The following is a 22,888-nucleotide window of genomic DNA, read 5'->3' as shown; positions in this document are numbered from 1 at the left end:
AGAGCAGCATTTTTTGAGCTAGACAGCCCCAGAGACATGGGGGATCCATCCCCAGGCTGGGGATAGGGATAGGTCAAAGACCTCCATATGGTATGGTCTGTGCCCTATGGCTTTAAACAAAGTGGTGGGGGTTGCTGTGTTTTTTTGGTGCAAATCAGTAAAATACGGGTTTCAACGTCATCTTTTCAGCCTCTCTTCTGCTTCCTAGGCACTGCTGTGTTACACCATTGAGTTCCCTTGCCACACACAAACCATAATACGCCGTAGCCATTGAGTTCATCTGTATATTCTTCCTCTGTATATATCTGGAACTTTGGTTTGCACCTCTCCTGTGCTACTAAATCTCAGCTTTTTATTATTAAACATTATTAGTAAGAATGGTACCTGTGAAAATCAGAAGAAACATATAATATCTGGAACATTATAATATATTGTTTGAGTGCTGATATAAAATGTATGCATCTTTTCCAATATTAAAATATTAATATTTTATATTTACATTTTTCAATTTTGATTTTACATTTACACTTGTAAAATTTTTGAAATATAGTGTAGTATGAAGGAACTTTAAACCCATCTGAAATTAAATTTTATTTCTAAATGAAATCTATGAAACCATCAAAACTAACCACTGAGGTATTGCTGAAATTGCTGGGATTTATTAATGTTGTGAACTATATTTGAAAACCATATGCATTGAGGTGAATTTATCTTGCAATTTATATAAATCAGCATGTGATAGTAACTCAAGTTTTATGAACTTCTGTGTTTTCTATATTATATAAAAGTATTTTCAACTGAATTAGTCACTTTCCAACTCTGCAACTTGTGAAAAATGTTCCAGTAACAGTGAAAATATAATTTACATCTAGAATGCATTATACTAAAACCGACTGGAAATATTGACAATCATTTAATATTTCATAGTGACAGAGAGCAACAAAGGCCAAACATCCTTTTCTACAGTTCCCCTCCAGCTCCCCTGACATTTCTTTTTTGACTAGAAATGGTGATTTATCAAATATAACTTGGATTTAATGGACAATCTAACCTCCGTATGAATCCTCCTGGCCACTGTTTTCTCTTAAGCCATTAATTGCAGACAACTGGGACATTTTTGATTAAATGATTGATAGCTGAGCCTAAGAAGCTTAGAAGTTTTTGGGTGGAAGGCTTTAGGTTGACCAAGGGATTATGTACTGAAATATTATCACGAGTAGTAGGCCTTGCGTAAGGCTATTTTTATTACATTATTTTATTTTATTTTTATCCTTTTAATGAAAATCACATGCATCGGACTTCCAAATTATAGCTATGCTACTGTTAAACAAAGATGTATGGTTTTAATAGTGCAGTTGTATATATTTGTAAATAAATGAATGTCTTAAATAAATCAGGTTAATAACTTATCCTGTAAGTTTCTAAGCAAGAATTATTCTTTTTTTTTTTTTTCTTTTTAATCTATGAGTTGCAAGCAGTAGAGGTTTGTAGGTTGAGTATGTGGTTTATAGCACAAAGATAAGTATAATTTTTAGGGTGAATATCTCTAGATTTTAGTCTAATGTTGCTGGGATTTTTAATTCTTAGATTAAATGAAAATATTACTAAGCAACTTAAATTTCAGATACTATATCTAAACTATATCTAATAACTATCAAATATAGTTTTGAATTTAATGCTTAGTATAGTTATGCCTTAAAGATCTTAAAATATTCTTACACTGTATCAATGAACGTTTATAAGCATTTACAAAAGTTTTTAGAGTAAGGGAAAAGTAAAAAAAGATATTTTTAACCTATTATTAACCAGCCTATACCAATCAGAGTTTTTGCATTTGTAAGCAACTTCATGCTTTTCTTTTGGTTAGCCAAAATATATTTTTCTTTTTTTTTTCAGGTTTGCAAATACGATTATGTGGAGATTCGTAGTGGCCTTTCTTCTGATTCTAAACTACATGGTAAATTTTGTGGTACAGAAGTGCCTGAAGTTATCACCTCTCAGTACAACAACATGCGGATTGAGTTCAGATCTGACAACACTGTGTCAAAAAAAGGCTTCAAGGCACACTTCTTCTCAGGTATAGAAAATTACTCTTGTGTTCCTGTGAGTGCTGCTGAGCATACCCTGACTAGGTGGAGTGAATACTATGTTTTGATATGAAAGTGAGGAAAGTGAGTGGCCTTTTCCGTTATAGTTCTCACAGTAGCTTTGAGTTTGTTACATTTATATAAGCATAAACCATTCTCCTGTCTTAAAATACTGTTCTGAGTTGTAATGTCTGTAGAATATATATGGAATGCATATATATATTTAAATGACATCAGAGGCAAATAAACTGTGTGAAACATGGACGAAAAAAGCAAATTTAATAAGTGTTCCTAAATTTCAATTGGATTTCTTTTATTCCAAGTTTTGTTACTATTTTTTCAAACCCTGGCTGTAATGTGATATGAATTACATTCCGTGTACATTTTTTTGGTTTTGATTTTTTTTTATTTAAGTCTCTTAATATACTGCATTAATTATTAAAATATCACTATGTGCTAAAACATTTGTTTAACATTATAGGTATTTTCTTGCCAAACTTTGCATTTCTTAATGTTTTGAGGAAGAATAGGGCCTAAGACCTTGCTCGTGCAAAAATGTGTGTCTTCTTATGTATGAGTGTAATTTCACTGGTGCAGATCATAGCAATGGAAGTTTATACCATCAGAGAACATGTATAGAATAGTCTACTAGACACAAGTGAAGCTGAAGATGTGAGAAAGTTTGCACAATGGTGGTTGCTGCAGTTACCGATTGAGAATAGACTATAAAAATCTATCTATGGCAGGATACCACCTGGTGTTAGTAGTGGAATTCTGCTTAGCGTTCTTCTTTTGTGCAAGAAGAACACATATGCACAGGTATTTTATCTCATGTAAAACACATAGGCACCTGTATTTTATCTCATGTAAAAGAAAACAGCAAAACAGTCCCATCCACCAACCTCCTCAAACTGGAAGTCATGCAGAAGCATTTGAAATTTGAATTCTGTCTCAAGTTTTTTGATAGCAGTTAAAAATCTGAATCTGGGGAATCCTGATTATTTTTAGCATGTAGCAAAATATATTGCTGGGTACTGCTGTTAGAGTTTGGTTGCTAAAATATTTTATCAAAGCTGGAATAAATTAGAAAGTTTTTTTTTTAGCTCTAATATAACTTAACTATGATGAAGTAGTAAGAATCAATATATTGTATACATGATGTGGTTTAAAAAATGAGGAAAATAACTGTCAAAACAAACAGATTAGACTTTCAGTGTTTTCTCATGGCTACTTTGATATTTTTCTTAAGGAATTATGAAAGATGAAAGGAAGTGTTTCATCTCATACAAAGAGTTTAGCCAACATTTTACTTCCTCTAATGCATATTATTTTTTCTAGTAATCACGTTTCTCTGGTTGTAGTCTTTCAAATCTATCTTGACATATAGTACCGCATTTTACTTTTATATGTATATTTTACAGCATTATCAAGAAGCTTTCAAGGTTTACACAGCATTTGTAATAAGTGTCACATATTTTAACTTTTTACATGAATAAGTATTGACATGTTCTGGCTCTAAAAATGGCTTGAAAATTAAATTTGTTACATATTTTCAGGATCTATACAGCTATGTCAGATAAGATTGACAATGACAGTTTTGTAATTTGTAAGCTCCGTAAGTCAGAATTTCTGTCTTGTAGACATGCTGAACATCTATACATTTATAGTCAGTTTAATTTTGGTTTTCTTTAAAGCAGTAATTTCCACAGACTTATCTATTTTTTTATTTATTTTAGAGATAGTTTAAATAATCTATTAATGTTATGAGTGGGTTCCAAAAAAAAAAAAAAAATCAGGACAATGCTGCATGTTTGGCAGAGACTGGGCTATAGTTCATGGAGTTATGGAGGGTGTATTGTCAGGAAGATTTAATCCTTCAGAATCATTATTTTCCTTGTCTTTTTCACTTCTGAATGAAATGTTTGTATCCCCCACAGGTGAAAACAGTTTTTTCCTGGTAATTTAAAAAAGATAAGCTTTGAATTACTCCATTGATCACCACAAAAAGTTTATTAGCCAGGGATATGTCAGAGCTAATGTTCTTTTTTCAATGAATAGGAACGTATTATGTGTTGTTATAATTATATTAGAATACATCTAATCCCTTTCAAAGAAAGATAGGTGATGCAAATAATCTTTGAGTCTGTAAGTATCTATATTTACTGAATGCTTCATAAAACATTTCTGCCATAATCTCGTCTCGTTTCATATGAGATCAGATAATTGGTATTTTATATTTATTCTTTATCAATTCTCTTCCAGCTATCATTTCTAGCAGATTCTATTCTTCTCTGTTATCTGGCTTTCCTCTTTTGACAGTATTTCCTGATCAAAACAGAAACTTTGTAGTGCTTGAGACAAATCAAACTTCTGAACTTAAAGTATCTAAAAAGAGGTTGCAATCTCTGAATAATTCATCAGACAAAACTCTCGTGACTGTCAGAAATCACTATAATATTCTTACCCCTGAATTGCTTAATATGGACATAATATGCTATTGGTCTGTCAATGAGGAACAAACTTCAGACTTCAAGTATGTTGACTTTTGGCAGTTGATAGCTAACCACTGTTCAGCTGATGAAGTGGCTTTTTTTTTTTTTTTTTGCCTCTTGGTATCTTTATATGCCTTCAGAATACAATGCTTTGAATATCTGTGGTGAATTACTTAGTGCTAGTGTCTAAGATACTTGCTGGAAGGTATTTAAGTTTTATTAATTAAACAACAGTAGAAATATGTGTAAGTATTTATTTATAAAAACATACATCATGAAAAAAAAAATCAGTAATGAGTAAAACGCTGCATCTTACAGTCTATTCACCAGTAAAGAGCATATGCAATGCTCAGCAAGAGAAGTGGGTAAATCAGACTAGTTGGAAGATTAAGAACTGTAATGTGTTCTTTTAGCACAGGCAAATAACTTTTTTTTTTTTTGGCAACATTTTCGGTGGCCAATTCCGCAGCCACAGCTATAGTTGAGAAACCTTGGCCCAGGTCCAACTCAGACGACAGAAAGCAGTTTTTGGGTGGTTGGGACCTGCTGTGATAAACTGTGAAAGCAAACAGTGACATAGAGCAACAGATGACCTGCGTTAAGAAGGTATTTATGTTGATATAAGACAACATGTAATTACATTTTTGGCTGTAAAATGGTGTTAACAGCCAAACAGGTGCTACTGGAAAGTGAGAAATTCTTTTTTTTTCAACATTCTGTAAAATTTACATTTGATGGGACAGTTCTGAAGAAAGCTCAGTTGGGAGCTGCTGCAGGGACCTAGCTAATCTCCAAAGACACTTGTATACTTAAAATTGAGTTTCTTGGGTCAAGAGAAGAAACTAGGGAGTCAGGAAATAATATTTTTTCTAAAACATTTATTAAGATATTTTTGAATTGGATATTAGGCTTCTAAATTAAAAGCTTCCAGTAATGAGGCTCATATGCTTTCTCTCTCTTTCTTCTGTACTTCTCTCTCTCTCCTGCTCTTTATTACAAGACAGTGACCTAATGCAGTCTGCTGGGCCAATAAGGCTAAATTTACTCTAGGGAGGAAAAAAGATAATAATATATACATCTTGTGTGTGTGTGTGATGTTTCCAAGAAGATAGCCTAATGATTTCTTCAAATCAGTGTTTGTATAGTGGTATGGTTAATACCTAGTGATAATATGTCACTAAGCTGCTTCCATTTATCGTAAGTTTTAGGGTTACTTCAGTGTTTTAAATAGACATGATCCTCTGCATAATCATTCAAAACATACATGGTGTTTGATGTCATATTTTTTCTTGCATGATAATTTCTCGAGCAGTTAACAAGAGAAAGCTAGGATGTTTCTAACCTTGAACAAGTTTGTTTTGGAGCACAAACTCACCTCTGGTGCCATCCTGGTACATTTTTTTCCACAGACAAGAAAGCTGCCTGCAAAGAGAAAATTTTTGTTTTTGAATCTTGCAAGGACTTGATACAGGTCCCTTCTGGTCGAGTACGTATTATTCACAGACTGGTGGCCTCTGAGGTTCTCAGAGGTACGACCATTTGTCCTCTGAATGATTCAATCTAACATTTTGTTGAGAATGGATCTTTCCCTGTTCTGAGTACTGAAATGAGAAAAAGAATCCATTCAAAATGGGGAGACTCATTTCCATCTGTCAGCATAACAAATGGCTTTGTTTCTACATGGCAAAGCATTTGTTCCTGTAACTAATACAGACTAATTGTTTTTTCATGAATTTTGAAACTGGGCAATCTGACAGAAAGTCTGTTCCAAATTATGAAGTGTGAGGAAGGCTCGTTCAACAGTTGCATCCTTGATTAACCCCATAGAAGTAATTATTATGTTCAAATATGTTCCAAAGCTTCTCCTTTCTACCTTCTGCCCATTGTTTTATCTCTGAGGAAGTCCAACATGAGACTGTTTGCGTATGTACTTGTCTCAAGAAATTATTTTGCAGAATATAAGATTATTGAATGTTAAAATACTTTTCAGTATTTTCACACAGTTTGGTGGAAGATGAAAATGGCCAGGTCTTTTATATAGAATTTGTGTACTTTGTACTTGAAAGTCTACCCTGAATGCATTTTGAGCTTGCCTTCCATTTATTTTGTTATCTGGGTAGAAAACTACAAACTAATGCTTAGGAGGGGAAATACTGAAGAGTTTTGGTTCTATTATTTCTAATTTCTCATTGGCTTGCTACTGTTCTTCACCTGCAACATGGAATTAATTTACGATAGTGCTTGCTTTTGCAAAGATGAAAGATTAAAACTTTTATTTGAAATTAAATGCATTTACTACCTCAATTTGGGACTGCATTGCCAGATGTAGTCTGGCAATGTGAATTGTGGAGTTTTTATGCTGCTTTCATTATCAAAATGAAAGCTAGTATTTGCCTTTGGATGTATGATTCTGGGAGCTACCTATGTTTTCAATGGTTTCTTAACCTTCAAGTCTGTTCACATCTGCAGGAAGCTTCCAAAAACTTTCAGTACAAACAGATTTGAGATTTATAGGACAAAATACAATGGATTATTGGGTTTGACTTGCAGAATTTCTCTATTAATGTACATTATTATTAATGTACATTATACTATATTATAATTAGAAGCTGATTTTTTTTTTTTTAAAGACCTGCAAATTAACAGTTCGTGTTGCATACATTTTGGCAGATAAAGTTGATGTGTATGCAATTATAATGCATGCAATGTTACTGAATATGAGTGGCAGTAAAGGCAGGAGACAAAAAATATACAAGTAAGACAGCAAAAAGAGACTAAAATTATCCATAGTCACCTGTAATCTATACAAATTCTTATTGTGCCTACTAAAGTCTGAAACATCACTTGATACCTTGTTTGGAGATAACGCTCACTGCTGCTTTCCAAGGTACATGAGGCTGAAGGGGATGAATGCTCTGCATTCCAGCCCTACAACAACTGGATCTCTGGGATGAACACAATTTCTTTGTTCTTTTTCCTCCTTTCTTTTGACACATTTTATAAGATACAGTTTTAAATATATATATGTTTATATATAGGTTTATATAGGTATATATTCTTGTATCTCTGGTTACCTGCTCTAAGTGAATCAGCTTTGGCAGGGGAGTTGGACTAGGTGATCTCCGAAGGTCCCTTCCATCCCCTAACATTCTGTGATTCTGTTTTATATATATATCTGTCTATACATATATCAGTATATACATGTCCATACATATATACATGTATGTGTATATATATGTATATATCAGGAGCAGTCTGCCTCTTTTAAATGGACCAGCGTCACCTAAAATGACAACAGTGGAATGACATAGAAGTGTGGCAGCTGAGGCCTCTTGCTAGAATGGCAGTCTGTTAATCTAGTTTGGCTTTTTTCCATGCAATGAATTTCTAGCTGTTTAACGCAGGTCATATTTCCTCCCCTACTCTCTGCTTTACTTCTAACACACTAAAAGCTCTTTTAAAGGATTATATGTTAATAAACAGAACTGCATGTTATATTGTAGATCTTCTTGAAATAACTAATGCCAGTTTCTTTTGTATGTTTTTCAAGGAAATGTTTTTCTTTTTATGATGTTCTGTAATGTCCAGATGCATTGAAAGTAAAGCACATTGTCATTCTGCTGGGGGAAAAAAAATTCAATTTATTAAAAAAATTTATAGAAAATCCTTCTTTTCTTTCATGTTTAATGTGCAGAGCTTGAAATTTTGTTTGGCCTACATGTTCCTTTCAACATACCACTATTAATTCCTGGAATTTGCATAAAGTTGAAATTATTACAGATAAATTACACTCCTTTTGTTTACTGAAATAAAGCTTGGATGAGATATTTATGAAATTTTTACCAGCTAGACCACTTGAAAGAGTAAATGCTGGTAACTGTCTTATCTCCTTTGATTTAACTTGTTTTCTTAGTGTTTCTCTCCCCTAGGAACTATCCCTCACTTCCTAGAAAGATGAGAGAGACTATTTCTGCCGTCGTGCAAGGTTGTAGGCTGAGCAATTAGCGGCTAGAACTATGTCCCATGAAACTGCTATACTGAGAGGAGTGACTGTGCCTTAACTTATCCTTTTCTGGACTCAAACACTGTGCTAAACCTTTTTCTTTTTGGTGACAAGGACTACTGCTAGCAGTGATGCTCACCCGACCTTGTTGTGTATTTCTTAGACAAGGACGAGTGTTCGAAGGACAATGGTGGCTGCCAACACGAGTGCATCAACACAGTAGGAAGCTACGTTTGCCAGTGCCGAAATGGATTTGTGCTGCATGAAAACAAACATGACTGCAAAGAGGGTAAGTAGTAAGGTATTTGAATGGTTGATTATACAACTGTATTACAGAAAGGTCTCTGTAGCTCTCCTTCCAAGGAAAATAAAGGAAACAGAAAGGTCTTGGCAATGGGAACTTAGACATTTGCGTATAAACAGCCCCCCACCCTCCCTGTCCCATCCCCTCTATCCTCAGCATTTGTGTGTGGCTGAGTTTGAGGTCCACAGGAATGCAGTTTGGACAACTTGGGATCATTGGCAGGGAGTGTTACTTTGAATAGTGTTGTGAAGTGCAGAACATTTAAGGCTGTAGTGGAGTATTCATCTAATGTTGTATTAAACAGAGGGATAGTGTTGCTGGAGAGAAGTCCAATAAAGTTGCCATTTGCTCCTGTCAGTAGCAGTTAGTTTCCTTGCAGTCACATTGAAACTGTATCTGCCCTTTCTGGGTTCGTTTTAGGGGATATATTCAGACAATCTAAATTCCCGTCAAGTCCCTATGCATCTTTCTTCCTATCTGCTGTCTTAAGGTATGTCTACCTCCAAGAAAACAGTAGGCTTTGGGGCTAGAGTAGAATTTAGATTATCTACAAATGAACGTTAAGGGTGCAATATCATGTGAACTACTGTAACTTCTCAAGGCTTTATTCTGGAATTGATTTAATTTGTGAGTAAAGATGTGCCCCTTTAGGAATCACTTGCATTATCACTGGTGTTGGAATAATGCTTGCTCTATAAGATTCCTTTTGAATAATTCTCATGTTTATAAAGAAATTAGAGATAGTTAAAAAACTAAATAAAAAAAATGAAACTGGTTTCTTCCTTGTCATCTAAGTTTTATTTCTTTGTATTTATTCACAGAAAGGCACTTCTGATGATTCAGTTATGATGTGAATGACTAATCTGTTCTTGGAACATATTCACAGTTTAGTCTTAGATGTTCTCCAGTTGTATGTATGTCCCTAGAAACAGTGATTTAGAAATCAAAATGATTGGTCTGCAGCTGCAATAAGAAAAATAGGGAGAGGAGAGAAAAATAAATTGTTCAAGAAATATCATTTGAAGTTGGAGTAACAAGATTTCTCATATAGATTTTCACACTTATTTGTATGTAGAATGGGGGGAATACAAAAATGCTTGATTAAATTTTAATGCTTATGTATATTCCTTTATAATACTTAAAAAACCCAAAAGCTCCTATTGTAAACAACCGTGTAGGTTTCACAACAATCAATAAAAAGTCATGCTGGGTTAATTGCCATAAACTGTTTGCCAAAGGGGAAGGACGTGATCATGCACAGTGAAGAGCATGCTTAGCTGCCTTCATAAAGATTGTTTTGATTCAGTGCGTCCCCCGTCAAAAAATATTTTTCTGGCTAGCTCTGAATGCAGACCCCCAGATTAACCGGTGCTGTCTGTGTTGGTACAGCTGAGTGTGAACAGAAGATCCACAGTCCCAATGGCATCATCACGAGTCCCAACTGGCCCGACAAGTATCCCAGCAGAAAGGAGTGCACGTGGGAAATCAGTGCCACACCTGGGCAGAGGGTCAGATTGGTGAGTTTCTGCCTACCTTTCCTTTTTCTTTTTTCTTCCATCAAACCTGCTTCTGTTGGTTTGACTACCCAACAGTAAAAACCTGTGACTAAACTTTACTGTCAGTTTGCAGCCCAGAGGTAAACTGTTCTAAAAACCTGCTGACTCCTGTCTATTCCTGGCCAACTGGGGCTACTCAATATCACAGAGCTGAGAATTTAAGTTTGTGGTGATTGTAAATACTCTGGACAGCAAAGAGCAGGAGGAATAATCTTCTCCTGTCAGTCTGTGTTATACCATTGTTGCATTTCATAAAATTTTCACAAAGTTTTGACAAATACGGCAGAGGCCATTTATGCAAACTCCAATATATAGAATAAGCAAAATTGGAAGTTATGTACAGTCTTCTCCACACACGTTTTGCATTTCTATTCTGTACTTTTCAAGAAGGAAAAGAAAATACAAACCCCAAGAATCTGGACCTCTAATTTAAAAGTGGCTCCAAATGTTAACTTAAGTAGAAAAGTAGCCTAAATAGAGTAAAGTGACCTTTGTGTCCAGCTAGCTGAGGACATTGCTGGTGGCTGAAGATAGGCTAACAGATCTTAGGGAACTTTACAGATCTACTGAGATTATGTAGCCTCTGTACAAAGCCAAAGGCATGGACCTGCCCAGGAGACTTTTCTGCTTTGAGATCAGCTCCAGTGTTCCTTCAGTGAGTACTCAGGGGACGACCACAATAAAAGCTGCCTTGACATATTTTACAATCTGATAAATTGATTTAACAAGTGTTTTACAGCAAATAAATAAGCTTAAGAAGGGTGATGTGTTTGCTTCAGAGAGGTAGATAAAATAGGCAGTATTGATGCATGGATGAAAGGGATATTGTCATCTCATAACTGCTGACCTTAGCCAAAACCATAACCCCTGTTACTGGTGCTGATGTGGGATCATGTATTGATCCCTGATCACCAGAAGGAAAATGGTTAAACTGCTTGAAGGGGTGCAGGGGTTGGAAAATGAATGGTATGCAGGCTCTGTCCATTCAAAGGGTGAAAACCAGGTTTTTGATCCAGCCAGCTTTCCTACTGCCACTTCTGAGCAAGTGTTCTTCATCCTGGCTGAATAAATCAAAGCCAGCCAGGCATGGGCACGGACATGTTAATGGAAAAGCTTTTTTAGTACTTTTAACCTCAGTGGCCAAAATTCCAGCATTTGTATTTCTTCAGTGAAGTAACACATCTACTAAATTCTGTGTGTATAATACCTTTAAAGTCTGTCCAGTACAGCAAGATGCCATATCAATAATAATAATATTAATACCATACTTCCATGATAGATAAATATTTTTTTCTTGGACTTCGGCAACATATTTAAGTTTACTGTTCACAGTTTACTTAGAAAAATTGAACAAGGAAAAGAATTGTTTCTTCATGGTAACAAACCACATGAATAGTGAGGCTGTACTTAATTTTTTGAGAAGGTGTGTGTGTACAGATGTCTTCTGTGGTGATTTCTTTCATTTTGATAATCATTGAAATATCTACTTCTAGAAAGATTGAAGTTAAGCATTTGGTGTAATTAAGAGGCCTATGAAAAAATAAATATACATTTCAGAATTTTTAAATTAGATGTGTAGATAAAGATGTCTTTGAAAATGTATGTAGCAGAGAGAGAGATTTTCATAAGCTAATCAGCCGGATGTTTATAGGAGACAGGCTTAAGTGTCCCATTCAGGCAGCTATCCATAAGTGGCACCAACATATCTACTCAGTTGAGTGCTATAGATAGAAAGGGCTGGATGTTCAGGAGCTATATGCAACATTTCTGAATACTATCCCCACTAATGAGACAATCAAAATGGGGACTGTAGACATGATGGGGTAGGTATTCAAAAGCATTTGTTCCAGGAGATGGAGTGGGTTTACTTATACTACCAATTTAATTAAATCATCTGTGAACTCTGTTGGCATCAACTCTTCAGTCGTGTTCAACTTTAAGGAAAGTTTGTGCCAGTTCTCCTCTCCCAAGCCTGCTCTTAGTCCACTTCTGGGAAATGGCTGCTTTTAAAAAAAATGGAGAATCATCTCTGAGTGTTTTGAAATATTAGGCATTTTGAGTTCTTAAAGGACTTAAGATTTACTTTAAAAAAACCCCAAAACACAAAAACGAAAAACAAACCAACAAAAACCCAAAAAACCAATGCCTTTGATTTTCTTTGTAATTGTTAGAATCAGCTGTTAGACTCACAACAGATTTAGGACTTTTTTCTGTTCTTTGACCAAATATAACACGTTCTGTCTCCCTGCAGACTTAGGTATCTCAGTGATAAGTCAAATATTAAAAATAATTGGTGTTGTACACTTCATGGTGAGAAGTGTTTCCTAGAGAGTGAACTTTTTGTACTGATGACAATTGAATAAAACTGATATAAGTTTCCTCTAAAAGAAAACTAAATTCTGCAGGCTGCTTTTGGCTCACACTATTACTCCCGTCAATTCCAAGTTGGCTTGACTCAATTCTATATTTAACTAACTCCCTTACATTTAGTCTCTCAGCTTTCTGGCCTGTTTTTTTCTTTCTTTCTTTTTTTTTTTTTTCTTAATCCATCAGATTTTATTTGGGTTTAAATGGCAACACGTACTTGGCATCATAAAAGCAGGATGGCTGACTACAATATAAGAGCAGCAGGAGAGACTGCTGTACAGCTGTTTTCACTGCCTCTGCAGTTTTGTTCCCTCAATAAACCCCTTAAACTTTCCTGTGAAATGAACCTACATCCACTGCATCATGCAACTCTTCACATTTCACAAAACAAGTGTGTTCTGAATATTCCAGTCCTTTCAGCAAAAGGCTTTGTGTTAGCTCTTTATATTTCCTTTAGGTTAGCTGTTAATATAAATTGCCATCACATTTCACACTGGCTGGATCCAACAAAGGATTCAGTAGGTCAGGTTTGTTTTGGTATACCAGGTAAAATGCGCAATTGTGACATTTGTTCAGTATTTGAGAGTTCAGTTATTCTTTTTAATTATTTCTTCTTAATCCTTTACTGTTTGCTTTGCTTTTTTTTTTTTTTTTTCTGGGGGGTGGGTGTGGGTCATAAAGAGTCAGGTATATGACTACTCATGGGAGTATTTCTACTTAGCACTTTTATGCTATTCTGTTGAATAAAACAGATTTTGAATTCCATATTAAATTGTTGGTAATTTCTGAAAATTCACAAAGATGTGCATGTCTATTGCCCTCTCAGTGTTTACGTGAAAGGAAATTACCAGATTTCAAGATTTAGGTTTCTTGCTGAAATGTAGCCCTGGTCAAAATTCTTATCTGAAAAGTCTTAGATGACCTCTTGAAATAAATTTGTTGATACCAGTCAGTCTTGGAAGATACTCTTCCATATTTGAAAAACAATTATTTGCTGTATGTGTTTTAACAGTTTCTCTAGGGTACAGCATACAACTTTCAGAAATGCCTGTGGATGGACAGTGAGTTTGAGAAATCTAAATTCCAAAAGTTTGTAAATGTAAGTTGGCCAGGCTCTGCTCCAAAGGATTTGCAATTTACAATTAATTTTTAAGATGAGAATTTAGAGAGGCTGAGACTCCCTAGGAGCTCAGAAATTAAATAATGTTTTGAAGTGTAGAAGAAACATTACGGATTTGAAATGAAGTAAAGTTTGTGAGCCCCAGTTTGTGTTCGGTCTATGGCAGCAAATTGAATTTTCTTGAGAGCTGAGGACAGCAAAATAGTCTGCTGAAGTTTTTTTTAATAAACAATGAACATTATTTTTTTTTTCCCCACAATGAAATCTTAGCATGAAGGGTGCAGCCTGAAAAATTGTTAGTGTTGTAATAATAAAAAATAAATCTCTAGATAATAGATTAGAAAATATAGCTTTCATGCGTAACCATTCATGTGGAAAGGTCATTCTCAAAGGCTTTAGTTGCAGTGTGAGGTAAATTTTAAAAAGAAGAAAAAAGTGTGTGGGGGTGCATTATGCTTTGCAGATGTTTCAATCAGTCCTCAACTATAATCTTCTGAATAATCCTAAAAACTGCAAATACAACAGAAAGTCCGTAGTATCCTAGATTCTCCATTCTTCTATGGGTATTTATTATCTATAAAGATTCTAGTCCCTTTCTATATGAAGGATGATGTCCTTTTAAAATTCAGTGTCTTAATTATTATTCCACTTTCTCAAAATCAGTATGTTATTAAAAGCAATAGACTTCTAGGAGCAGTAATGCTAAATCTGCCCTCTTAAGCACACCTACTTTGTATTCTGAAACCTACTAACAGTACATATGTACCATATAAATACAGTAAATGAGTACTACATTGAGTCATTTTGCTTTTTCTCCAGACCTTCAGTGAATTTGAGATAGAACAGCATCAAGAATGTGCTTATGACCACTTGGAAGTGTTTGACGGTGAAAGTGAAAAATCACCAATTCTGGGACGCTTATGTGGCAATAAGATACCAGATCCTCTTATTGCTACTGGCAACAAAATGTTTCTCCGCTTTATTTCTGATGCATCAGTTCAAAGAAAAGGCTTCCAAGCAACGCACTCTACAGGTCAGAAAATCAGGATGTTTTTTACTAATAATTTCCCCTTTGTTCTTTAGTGGAAGATATTCAGGCTTTTCTTTTCTAGGAGTCGGATGACTTAACAAATAATACAATGTTACAACTAAATCGAATGAAACTTTCAGAATAGTAGTAAAGCTCTGAGATTACAGAAAGTATTCTCTAATATTTTAGTCATATATCTGTCTCTCTCTCATAGATGATTAAAAGATTTTGAAACAGAATCAAAAAAAAAGAAGATATCATCATAGACAGTCTGAAATATTTCTTAATATTCATGCCTTTATTCTGTAAAAGTTTCAAGAGGTTTTAATTTTATTTGTAATGGCAATAACTTCACTGGGGCATGTAATGCACCTCCATTACTTTCCTTTTCTAACTTAAACAAAAGTCTGGGTTTTGTGTAAACAGCTATTACTTTCCTGTAGAGATAAAAAGGAACGTCAGGCCAAAGAAAAATAAGATAAAGCAACACTGAAGACTTTCTTAAGGTCTTAAGAATATAATCTCTTTCACATTTACCATTTAATTTTGTTCTTTGGCAGAAATCACTGAAATTAAAAATAGTGGTTTGCAATTGCATTAAGAAATTTCTTGCGACATTTTCAGTGTGTATACTTTTTCCTGAAGTTGCTTGGCTTACAGTGGCCCCTGGTGCTGACTCTCTGAACTTCCACTTCTTCCTGTAAGATGAGGGGTTTGGGGTTTTTTTAGTTTTGTTCTTCAGCTATAATGTCTGTGTTTACTTTCCAAAGTCCATTCTAATTCATCCAGTATTAGGAAATAAATATTAATGCAAAAAAATTATAAATATCTGTTGTGGTAGATAAGATTTACTGAGAGGTAGCAGTTATCAATAGAAGATAGTAATCAGGGAGATTAGTCACTGTTAATACCATTTGATATTATCCAAAGTATTCATCATGTTGATGTGTAATGCTCAACTAGCAAATCCCAATATATCAGTATTATCACTTTCTATTTTTCCCTTCTGTTTTGTTAAGAATTATTCTAAAACTTTAATATTTTAATTTCCCTTTCAAAGAAAGGCAGGAGGCAATAGTATATGAATTACTCACCCTTCATGATCTGGGCCTGGAAAATGAAAAGTTTAGCTACCTGTACCTCAATTTGGTTTTCTTGTGGAAAATCCTCTTTTACAAGCATGCCATAGTTTGCCTTTCCTACTACAGTAATCCCCTCCCTTAGATAGAAAATTAGATAGAAATGGTAATAATTACTCATTTTTAAATTAGCTTGGGGTAAATAGATAAAGGTCATAACTCTTCTTAGAAACAGGTGTTGTAAAATTAGAGCCTCATTTATTCTTCTCACAATTTGCAGCACTGGAGCAGCAACTATGTGAAAGAAGTTCAAATGTATACTAAAACTTCTAAAGATTGCTAGTTATGTTATGACTTGCTGGAATTTCCCTCATACCTGCTGAGTTTTATGTGCCTTAACTATAAAACGTTTCTTAGTATGCATAATAATGCTTTCCTGAAAACGTCTGAAGAATAAAATCAGCCCAATTTTTAAGAATGTTGTAAAAATGTAACATCTGTCTCCCTAAGAGAAGACACTTCTGTCAACTGCTGTTGCACAAGCTGCTCACTACGTCGAACATCACATCACCATCATGTGCTTTGAGGGAGTGTTTGAATAAGAGACAACTCAGATCTTGCAGCCTTTTCCTGCAGTCTTGAGCCAAACATAGATGCTCCGTGGGAATATAACTTCTGTGCTTTGGACAGACAAGTGAATGAATAGCTATCTAGCAAGTTTATAGACAGTGGATTGTATGTCCTTATTTTATTTTTTCTAGCAAATACTAATTGATGGTATGCAATAGCAGTAGGCAAGGTTGTACTCAATCCTGCATAGCTATGCAGAGAGACAGGGAGAGCTGTGGAAGCTGCTTCCTTCAGTTCTGACCTCTGGGCAGAACTCAGTAGAAGGACCTGTGTAATGTAACTGGATTCTATGCCCAGAGATGTCTGTGCTGCTGTATTCCTGGTATCTTCATGATTTAATGGCCTCTTACTCCAGAGGTCCCAATGGTGATGTTGATTTTCCTTTCGTGACACTTTCTGGCTTGAAACACTATCCAAACTCCAGATTTCCTTTGAATATCTCAGACAACAGGATAAATATGCTAGCAGAGGAGGCAATAAAGTTTTAAAAAAAATAGATTGGATAGAGGAGTTTCCTTGGGTGGAGGAAAACCTATGAAATGCTGCTTTTAAAGTGCAATGTGGTTTTAGGAAAAGGTTGTGTTATATTTTCCCTCTTGGAGAAGGCATAACCCATCCAAAAGGAGGTTATAAAATGCTCTTGACAGAATGTTAAACATCATTGCCCATGGAGTAATTGGGTTGCCCTAACACAAGCATCCAGTTTCCTTCTGTAAGGCCTCATTCATGGTGCCTGGCCTCCAGGCACTGCTGCAGGAGGCTGCAGGTCTGCTGTAGGTCCTGTTCCTACTTGCTAACCTTGGGAGGATGTCTCTGACAAATTTGGGCACCTCAGATGTCACTCAGTTTAGACTCCTGTATTGCTTCTAAAATGACTGTGATAATTCAACATGTCTATGCTCTATCAAACTTATAATCTTTTTTTCCACTAGTTCAGGTAGTGTGGACTTAAGATTACTATCTGTGTAGCTTGTTAAACAGTCTAGAGACTACTACACAATTTGCTCTTATGTTTGTGAGAAGCCCATAGAAAGGGCAGGAAACAAGAAAGGGTTTTAGTTCCTTAGCTGATCTAGAAAAATGTCTTTAGCCTAAAGCTCTCAGATCAACAGCATTTTACAAGTCAGGCACATTTCTTTACAGTCAGATCTATACATCATGTCTACAGCAGAGCAGGCGTATGTGCACAATGATGGTCAGTACAGCTAGGTTAGTCCTGGTATCAGGACTGAGCAAGTGCTGCTGCATGGCACTGCTCTGCTCTGTGCAGACCCATCACAGCCTGTCCCACCCCACCTAATGCCCACCACATTGTGCGGGCTGGATCTAGAGGTTTTAAACTAGAACTTAGCCCTTAAGAAATTGAAAATTTGACATCTAAATTCTCAAATTGATACTTTATCCTAAAATGTATGGCTGTATAATACATGGGAGAGGGGCAAAGGAAAGTTAATTGCCATTTTCTGTAGTTGCTAGTATGACTACAACTTTCTTTTAAGCTCCTGTCTGCTGTAGCTAGCAGATAGAAACAATGCAGACAGTTCATTAAACATTTTCTCCTTAGCAGCTGTTCTGTGTCTGAAGCAGGGAGATGTTCTTGCTGTTGGCAGCAGTCCAGTCAAAAAAACCAGAGAAGTAAATGTACTTAAGAAAAAAAAAAAACAACGGGAGTGGGGAGGGAGAGAGAGAGAGAGGATCAGTAAATTAGAATACTAGTGAGAAATAACTGTTCGAACTCTCTCATTTGACAAATTTTCTTTATCATGTGCTCTTATCTGTTCTTTAAAAAAAATTTTGAAATTTCAGAATGAACAACAGATCATGCATAATGGACTACTCTACGTATATAATTAATATTTCCTGCTTTGATTCCTTAATTTTCTTATTACAAAAAACACCGTATTTTTTTAAAATAATGATTTGGTCATTACTGTCATCCATTTCCAGATGAAATGTGATTCCTCACAATATAACATTGCACTTGGTCATGTATAATGTGGGTGGAATACATTGCACTGAAGTAAAATTCAAATTATCTCTTCATGTTATAATATCAGGTTATTATAAAATGATCAGTTTATAAGAGCTATGTTTGATCAAAATGCAGATAGAATTATCTGTTCATTTATTTATAAAACACGAATCTAAACTTGCAAGGTACTTTGCACTTGGTGTTTGTACAGTGGTATAAGGGATGAATTGCTCTTGATGAGAAACCAGATCAAAATTATGCTGTTTTCATTGAAATCTTTGTATCTGTAAAGAAAAAGAGCCTCCACCCATCTCTTGGAAACATAAAAAACAATGTTGTTTTTTTTTTAAGTACAATTTTCCATCTGTTGTTGGTTACATTGTAATAGAACTTTTAACTGGCAAACACATAGCATCTATATGTTTAAGTTAGTGTAGAAGTTAAATTCATTGGCTGTTTAGGATAGAATACTAGTTTTAGTTATAGCTGCTGAAAATATTTAGAAAGGGTAAATTACTAGATGCTGGTTTGTTGCTTTTAGTGGGATATTTGTCATTGTTGTTCAATGCATTTTCAGCAATTTCTGTTCTCCTTCAGCAAACTGGCTAAAGAACAGCTTGTTGGACTATACAGTAAAGATCATTCATATTTAAATTATTAACTGTTTGGGCAGTTATAAACAATCCCTAAAGCAACACATGCATTTTACTACTGTGTACAAATAGAGATTTATACTGTAAATACTGTTTTGGCATAGGGCACGGACCTCCAGCTCAGGACTTACCTCAAGAGCAGGCTTTTAGATGCAAAAATTCTCTTGTAGTAGCAACTTTCTCCAGGCCACAATCTTTTGCCCTGTTCATGTCCACAAACCATGCAGTGAACAAACTAGTGAGCTTGGCAGTGGTGTTTGATACTGAGCTGGTTGTTCAGGCAGCACATGATGGTTAAAGCTGGTACTCTTACGAAACACAGGATTTTAGCAGTTGATTGCTGGCTGGCTGCACATGGGCTAGAGCTGATCCTCCCCTGCCACTTGCAATGGTGATGTTAACACATGTGGAAAGGCTATCCCCACTGAAATGTGGATGCCTCACTTACAGGACTTGTCTTGCTGGCCACAGGTACCTCTGAAATGTCTGCTATAAGAATGTCCTGCCTCTTGAACCACATTCCTTACAACTTTGATGTTCTCTGCCTTTTGGTCTTTCAAGTGAAAATGATGAATTATGCTCTAGTTTCTGTAGTTATAAAACAGAACTTGTATAGAGAAAACTCAGAATGATGGGTTTGTATTCACACTGGGTAGTACTTTACACCTTGTTTGGTTGACCTGCTTATAGAATGAAAATCACTCAGCCTTCAAACTTCTTTGTTCTTATTTTTTTTCTCTGTTTTAGAGTGTGGCGGTCGCCTGAAAGCTGAAACCAAGGCCAAAGATCTGTACTCGCATGCTCAGTTTGGTGATAACAACTATCCAGTTCAGGCAGACTGCGACTGGCTCCTGGTGTCAGAGCATGGCTATCGAGTCGAGTTAATGTTTCAGACTTTCGAGGTTGAAGAAGAAGCAGACTGTGGTTACGATTACGTGGAGCTCTTTGATGGCCATGATAAGACAGCTGTGAGACTTGGTCGATTTTGTGGATCTGGGGTAAGTAATCAGGTACTAAACTTTTTATTTCCACAACAAAAAGAATATGAAAGGCAGGGCAGAGGAAGGAAAGAGTCAAGAAAGGATGAGGTTCTGTTCCTACACATTATAATAAAGATACTAGATTACGTGCTTCAGATTATTGGGTTTTTTTAAATATAAATTTGCAGGCTGGTAGTACAAGCATTCCCTTGAAATATATTTAACACTAAATATTCTTATCTAGTTTTTGACAAAAGTATTATAATGATATGTTAAGCTTTAAGTAGCTGACAGTGGAGTGTTTATCAGCCTTTAACCCACAAAAAGGGTTAGCACCTTTTTCCCTGACAGAGAGTGAAATGCACTGGTGTTCAAAATTATCACATTAAAATTCTTTCAATTTGAATGAAGAAGCCACATTTTATAGGGGGAGAGGCTCCTGGGAAGCATTTATAATATGCTAATCTACTCCTTAAGTCTGATTTTAGGAAAAAAAGTATTCCTAAACCGTGTGATTAATATGGACCCTCAAAAGCCCTGTTGTCCCATATGCATCTCTGGCATGTATTAACTGGGAGGCAGGGAGGAAATTGGCTAGGTGATATCCTGAAAAGGATGTATCCTATTTCTTCTTTTAGACTTGTATTGTTCTGTTGGCTGCATGCCTTGTGAAAGCTGGTGCAATGATGCCACAAGTCCTCACCAATTCTTTGTATGTGTGTAAATGCAAACACGTTTTCAGACATACACTCTTTGCCTAGATATAAAAGGTTTTAAAGACTCCACATGAGATGATAGGAATGCTTAATTAACCCCATGTATTTTTTGATTCAGCCATAGTGCTGGATCAAACATGGGTTTTATTGTTGGTTTAGTTCGGGTAAGGTATGGATCAATAGCTTCAGAGGCCATGTAGAAAAGATGGAATGAAACAGGAAAGCTATTGAAAGCAAAATAATCCAGTCTGAAGCTGGTAATTCTGATCAGTGTGCTTCAGCAACAAAACAGGCCATCATGAGGGCTGTGTAGAATAAGATGGAAAACAGGTACTGGTGTTTGTTGTTTATCTAAATTCAGAATATTGTGTATGGTCCTGTCCAGTCAGTTACATGACTCCAGCAGAAGTACAGATGACATCTGGGAAGGACAAAAGAACAAGGACCTTTGTTTTTTTTGTCTCATAAAAAAAGATTGCAGAGATACTCCATACAAATGGGAGAAGCTAAATCAGATTCAGAAAGTATGATACCACATTTATTTAGATTGTGTGAAAAGATGCTTTTCAGGCCCAGAGCTCAAGATTGAAAGAGTGCACATTAATACAAAAGCAAAGAGTTATAGTAAATAATTTCAAAACTTCTGCGAGCTGATAAAATTCCAAACATCATGATTTAAGCTGACCTCCAGCTTTTGGGAATTTAGTTCGTCATTTTGTCAGTCTGCCTCTAAAATTCCTAGCCTGTAATTGAGAGCTGAATGAGATAAGTGTATTCTGTCTGATGATGTTAGATGGCACTATGGGAGGCCCTGTGGAATTACACAACAGGGCATAACAGGAAAAGAGAAATATCCATAAGAAAAAACAAGTGAATAGATGGCATAAATACACGGCGTGGACAGATAATTTATTTTTTTATTTGCTTCTTTTAGCCACCAGAAGAAATTTATTTTGCTCTTTTACTTCACTTCCACACTGATGATACAATCAACAAGAAAGGATTTCATATACGATACAGAAGTATAAAATATCCAGGTAGTGTGCACACCAAAAAATAACACAAGAACCTCTATGTCAGAAAAGGAGGGTGAGAATGAAAGAGTGCACAGTGGAAAGGAAGGCCTGTCATTTTTTTTGTGGTTGGTTTTTTTTTTTTTTTTAAACTGAAGTTATTAGCACATATGTTTTATATAAGTTCAGTTGAAATCGCAACTTATAAGACCAGAGACTGAAATAAAGTTAAAAAAGAAAAAAAACCCAAACCTATCCCAGTGGAATAGTCAAGATGATGGTGTGCTTCATACTTGACTGTCTCTGCAAAGCTTGTGAAAGGACTTTGCATGCAGGGAGAATATAAAAGCTTTTGTTCCTGGTTTGACGTTTGTCATAGAGGCGTGCAGATTTAATCAGTTGCATTCAGGGTAAGTGACCCCACAGACTGTTCTTTCTTCTTGACAAATGTATGGTGTCCAGGAGGGAAAAAAGCTCTTTCAGGTCACACATTCAAAAATACTGTCCTTGTATCTGGTCGCTTTGTCTTTGTAACCTGCATATGGTGTATACAAGGACTTGAAAGAAAATATGAAATGGGAAGATCTTCCTGCATTGTTCTGTTTTTTTTACAAATTCATCTGTCATATCAGGTTATCAGTGTTTTAAAACTGGAAAATCCTACTTCTGAAACATAAATGATCTTTAGAGTAATTTTGTTTTACTAATGACTGAGAACTCTGAACTGTTACATTGGTCATCCATCAGTTGACCCCTCACTAGCTGACTGAATTTAAACAGTGTAAGCATCTGAAAATGTTTGGTTTACTGATTAAGTAAGCTATCTGATGATGTGCTCTTATTTTGCACTGAACGTAGACTGGAATGAAAACCTGTCTTGAATCAA

The 22,888-nt window shown here is 35.5% G+C and overlaps 1 protein-coding gene across 1 annotated transcript in view; it reads left to right on the top strand.

Moving 5' to 3' along the window:
* Window positions 1-22,190, top strand: part of LOC104503148 (tolloid-like protein 1) — a gene marked incomplete at its 5' end in the record, with an annotated part of 75,003 nt that extends 52,813 nt beyond the window's left edge. The window contains 6 exons of the mRNA XM_010150108.1: window positions 1,897-2,077; window positions 8,746-8,871; window positions 10,276-10,403; window positions 14,749-14,962; window positions 20,041-20,291; window positions 21,924-22,190. Coding sequence (XP_010148410.1) covers window positions 1,897-2,077; window positions 8,746-8,871; window positions 10,276-10,403; window positions 14,749-14,962; window positions 20,041-20,291; window positions 21,924-22,049 — 1,026 coding nt within the window. The remainder of the gene's footprint in view (window positions 1-1,896; window positions 2,078-8,745; window positions 8,872-10,275; window positions 10,404-14,748; window positions 14,963-20,040; window positions 20,292-21,923) is intronic.
* Window positions 22,191-22,888: the final 698 nt, after the last annotated feature.

The sequence above is a fragment of the Eurypyga helias genome, unplaced genomic scaffold (genome assembly GCF_000690775.1).
Source record: "Eurypyga helias isolate BGI_N326 unplaced genomic scaffold, ASM69077v1 scaffold7270, whole genome shotgun sequence".
Lineage (NCBI taxonomy): Eukaryota > Metazoa > Chordata > Aves > Eurypygiformes > Eurypygidae > Eurypyga > Eurypyga helias.
Note: the sequence above shows the minus strand (reverse complement) of the source record. Positions and strands in the feature narration are given on the sequence as shown.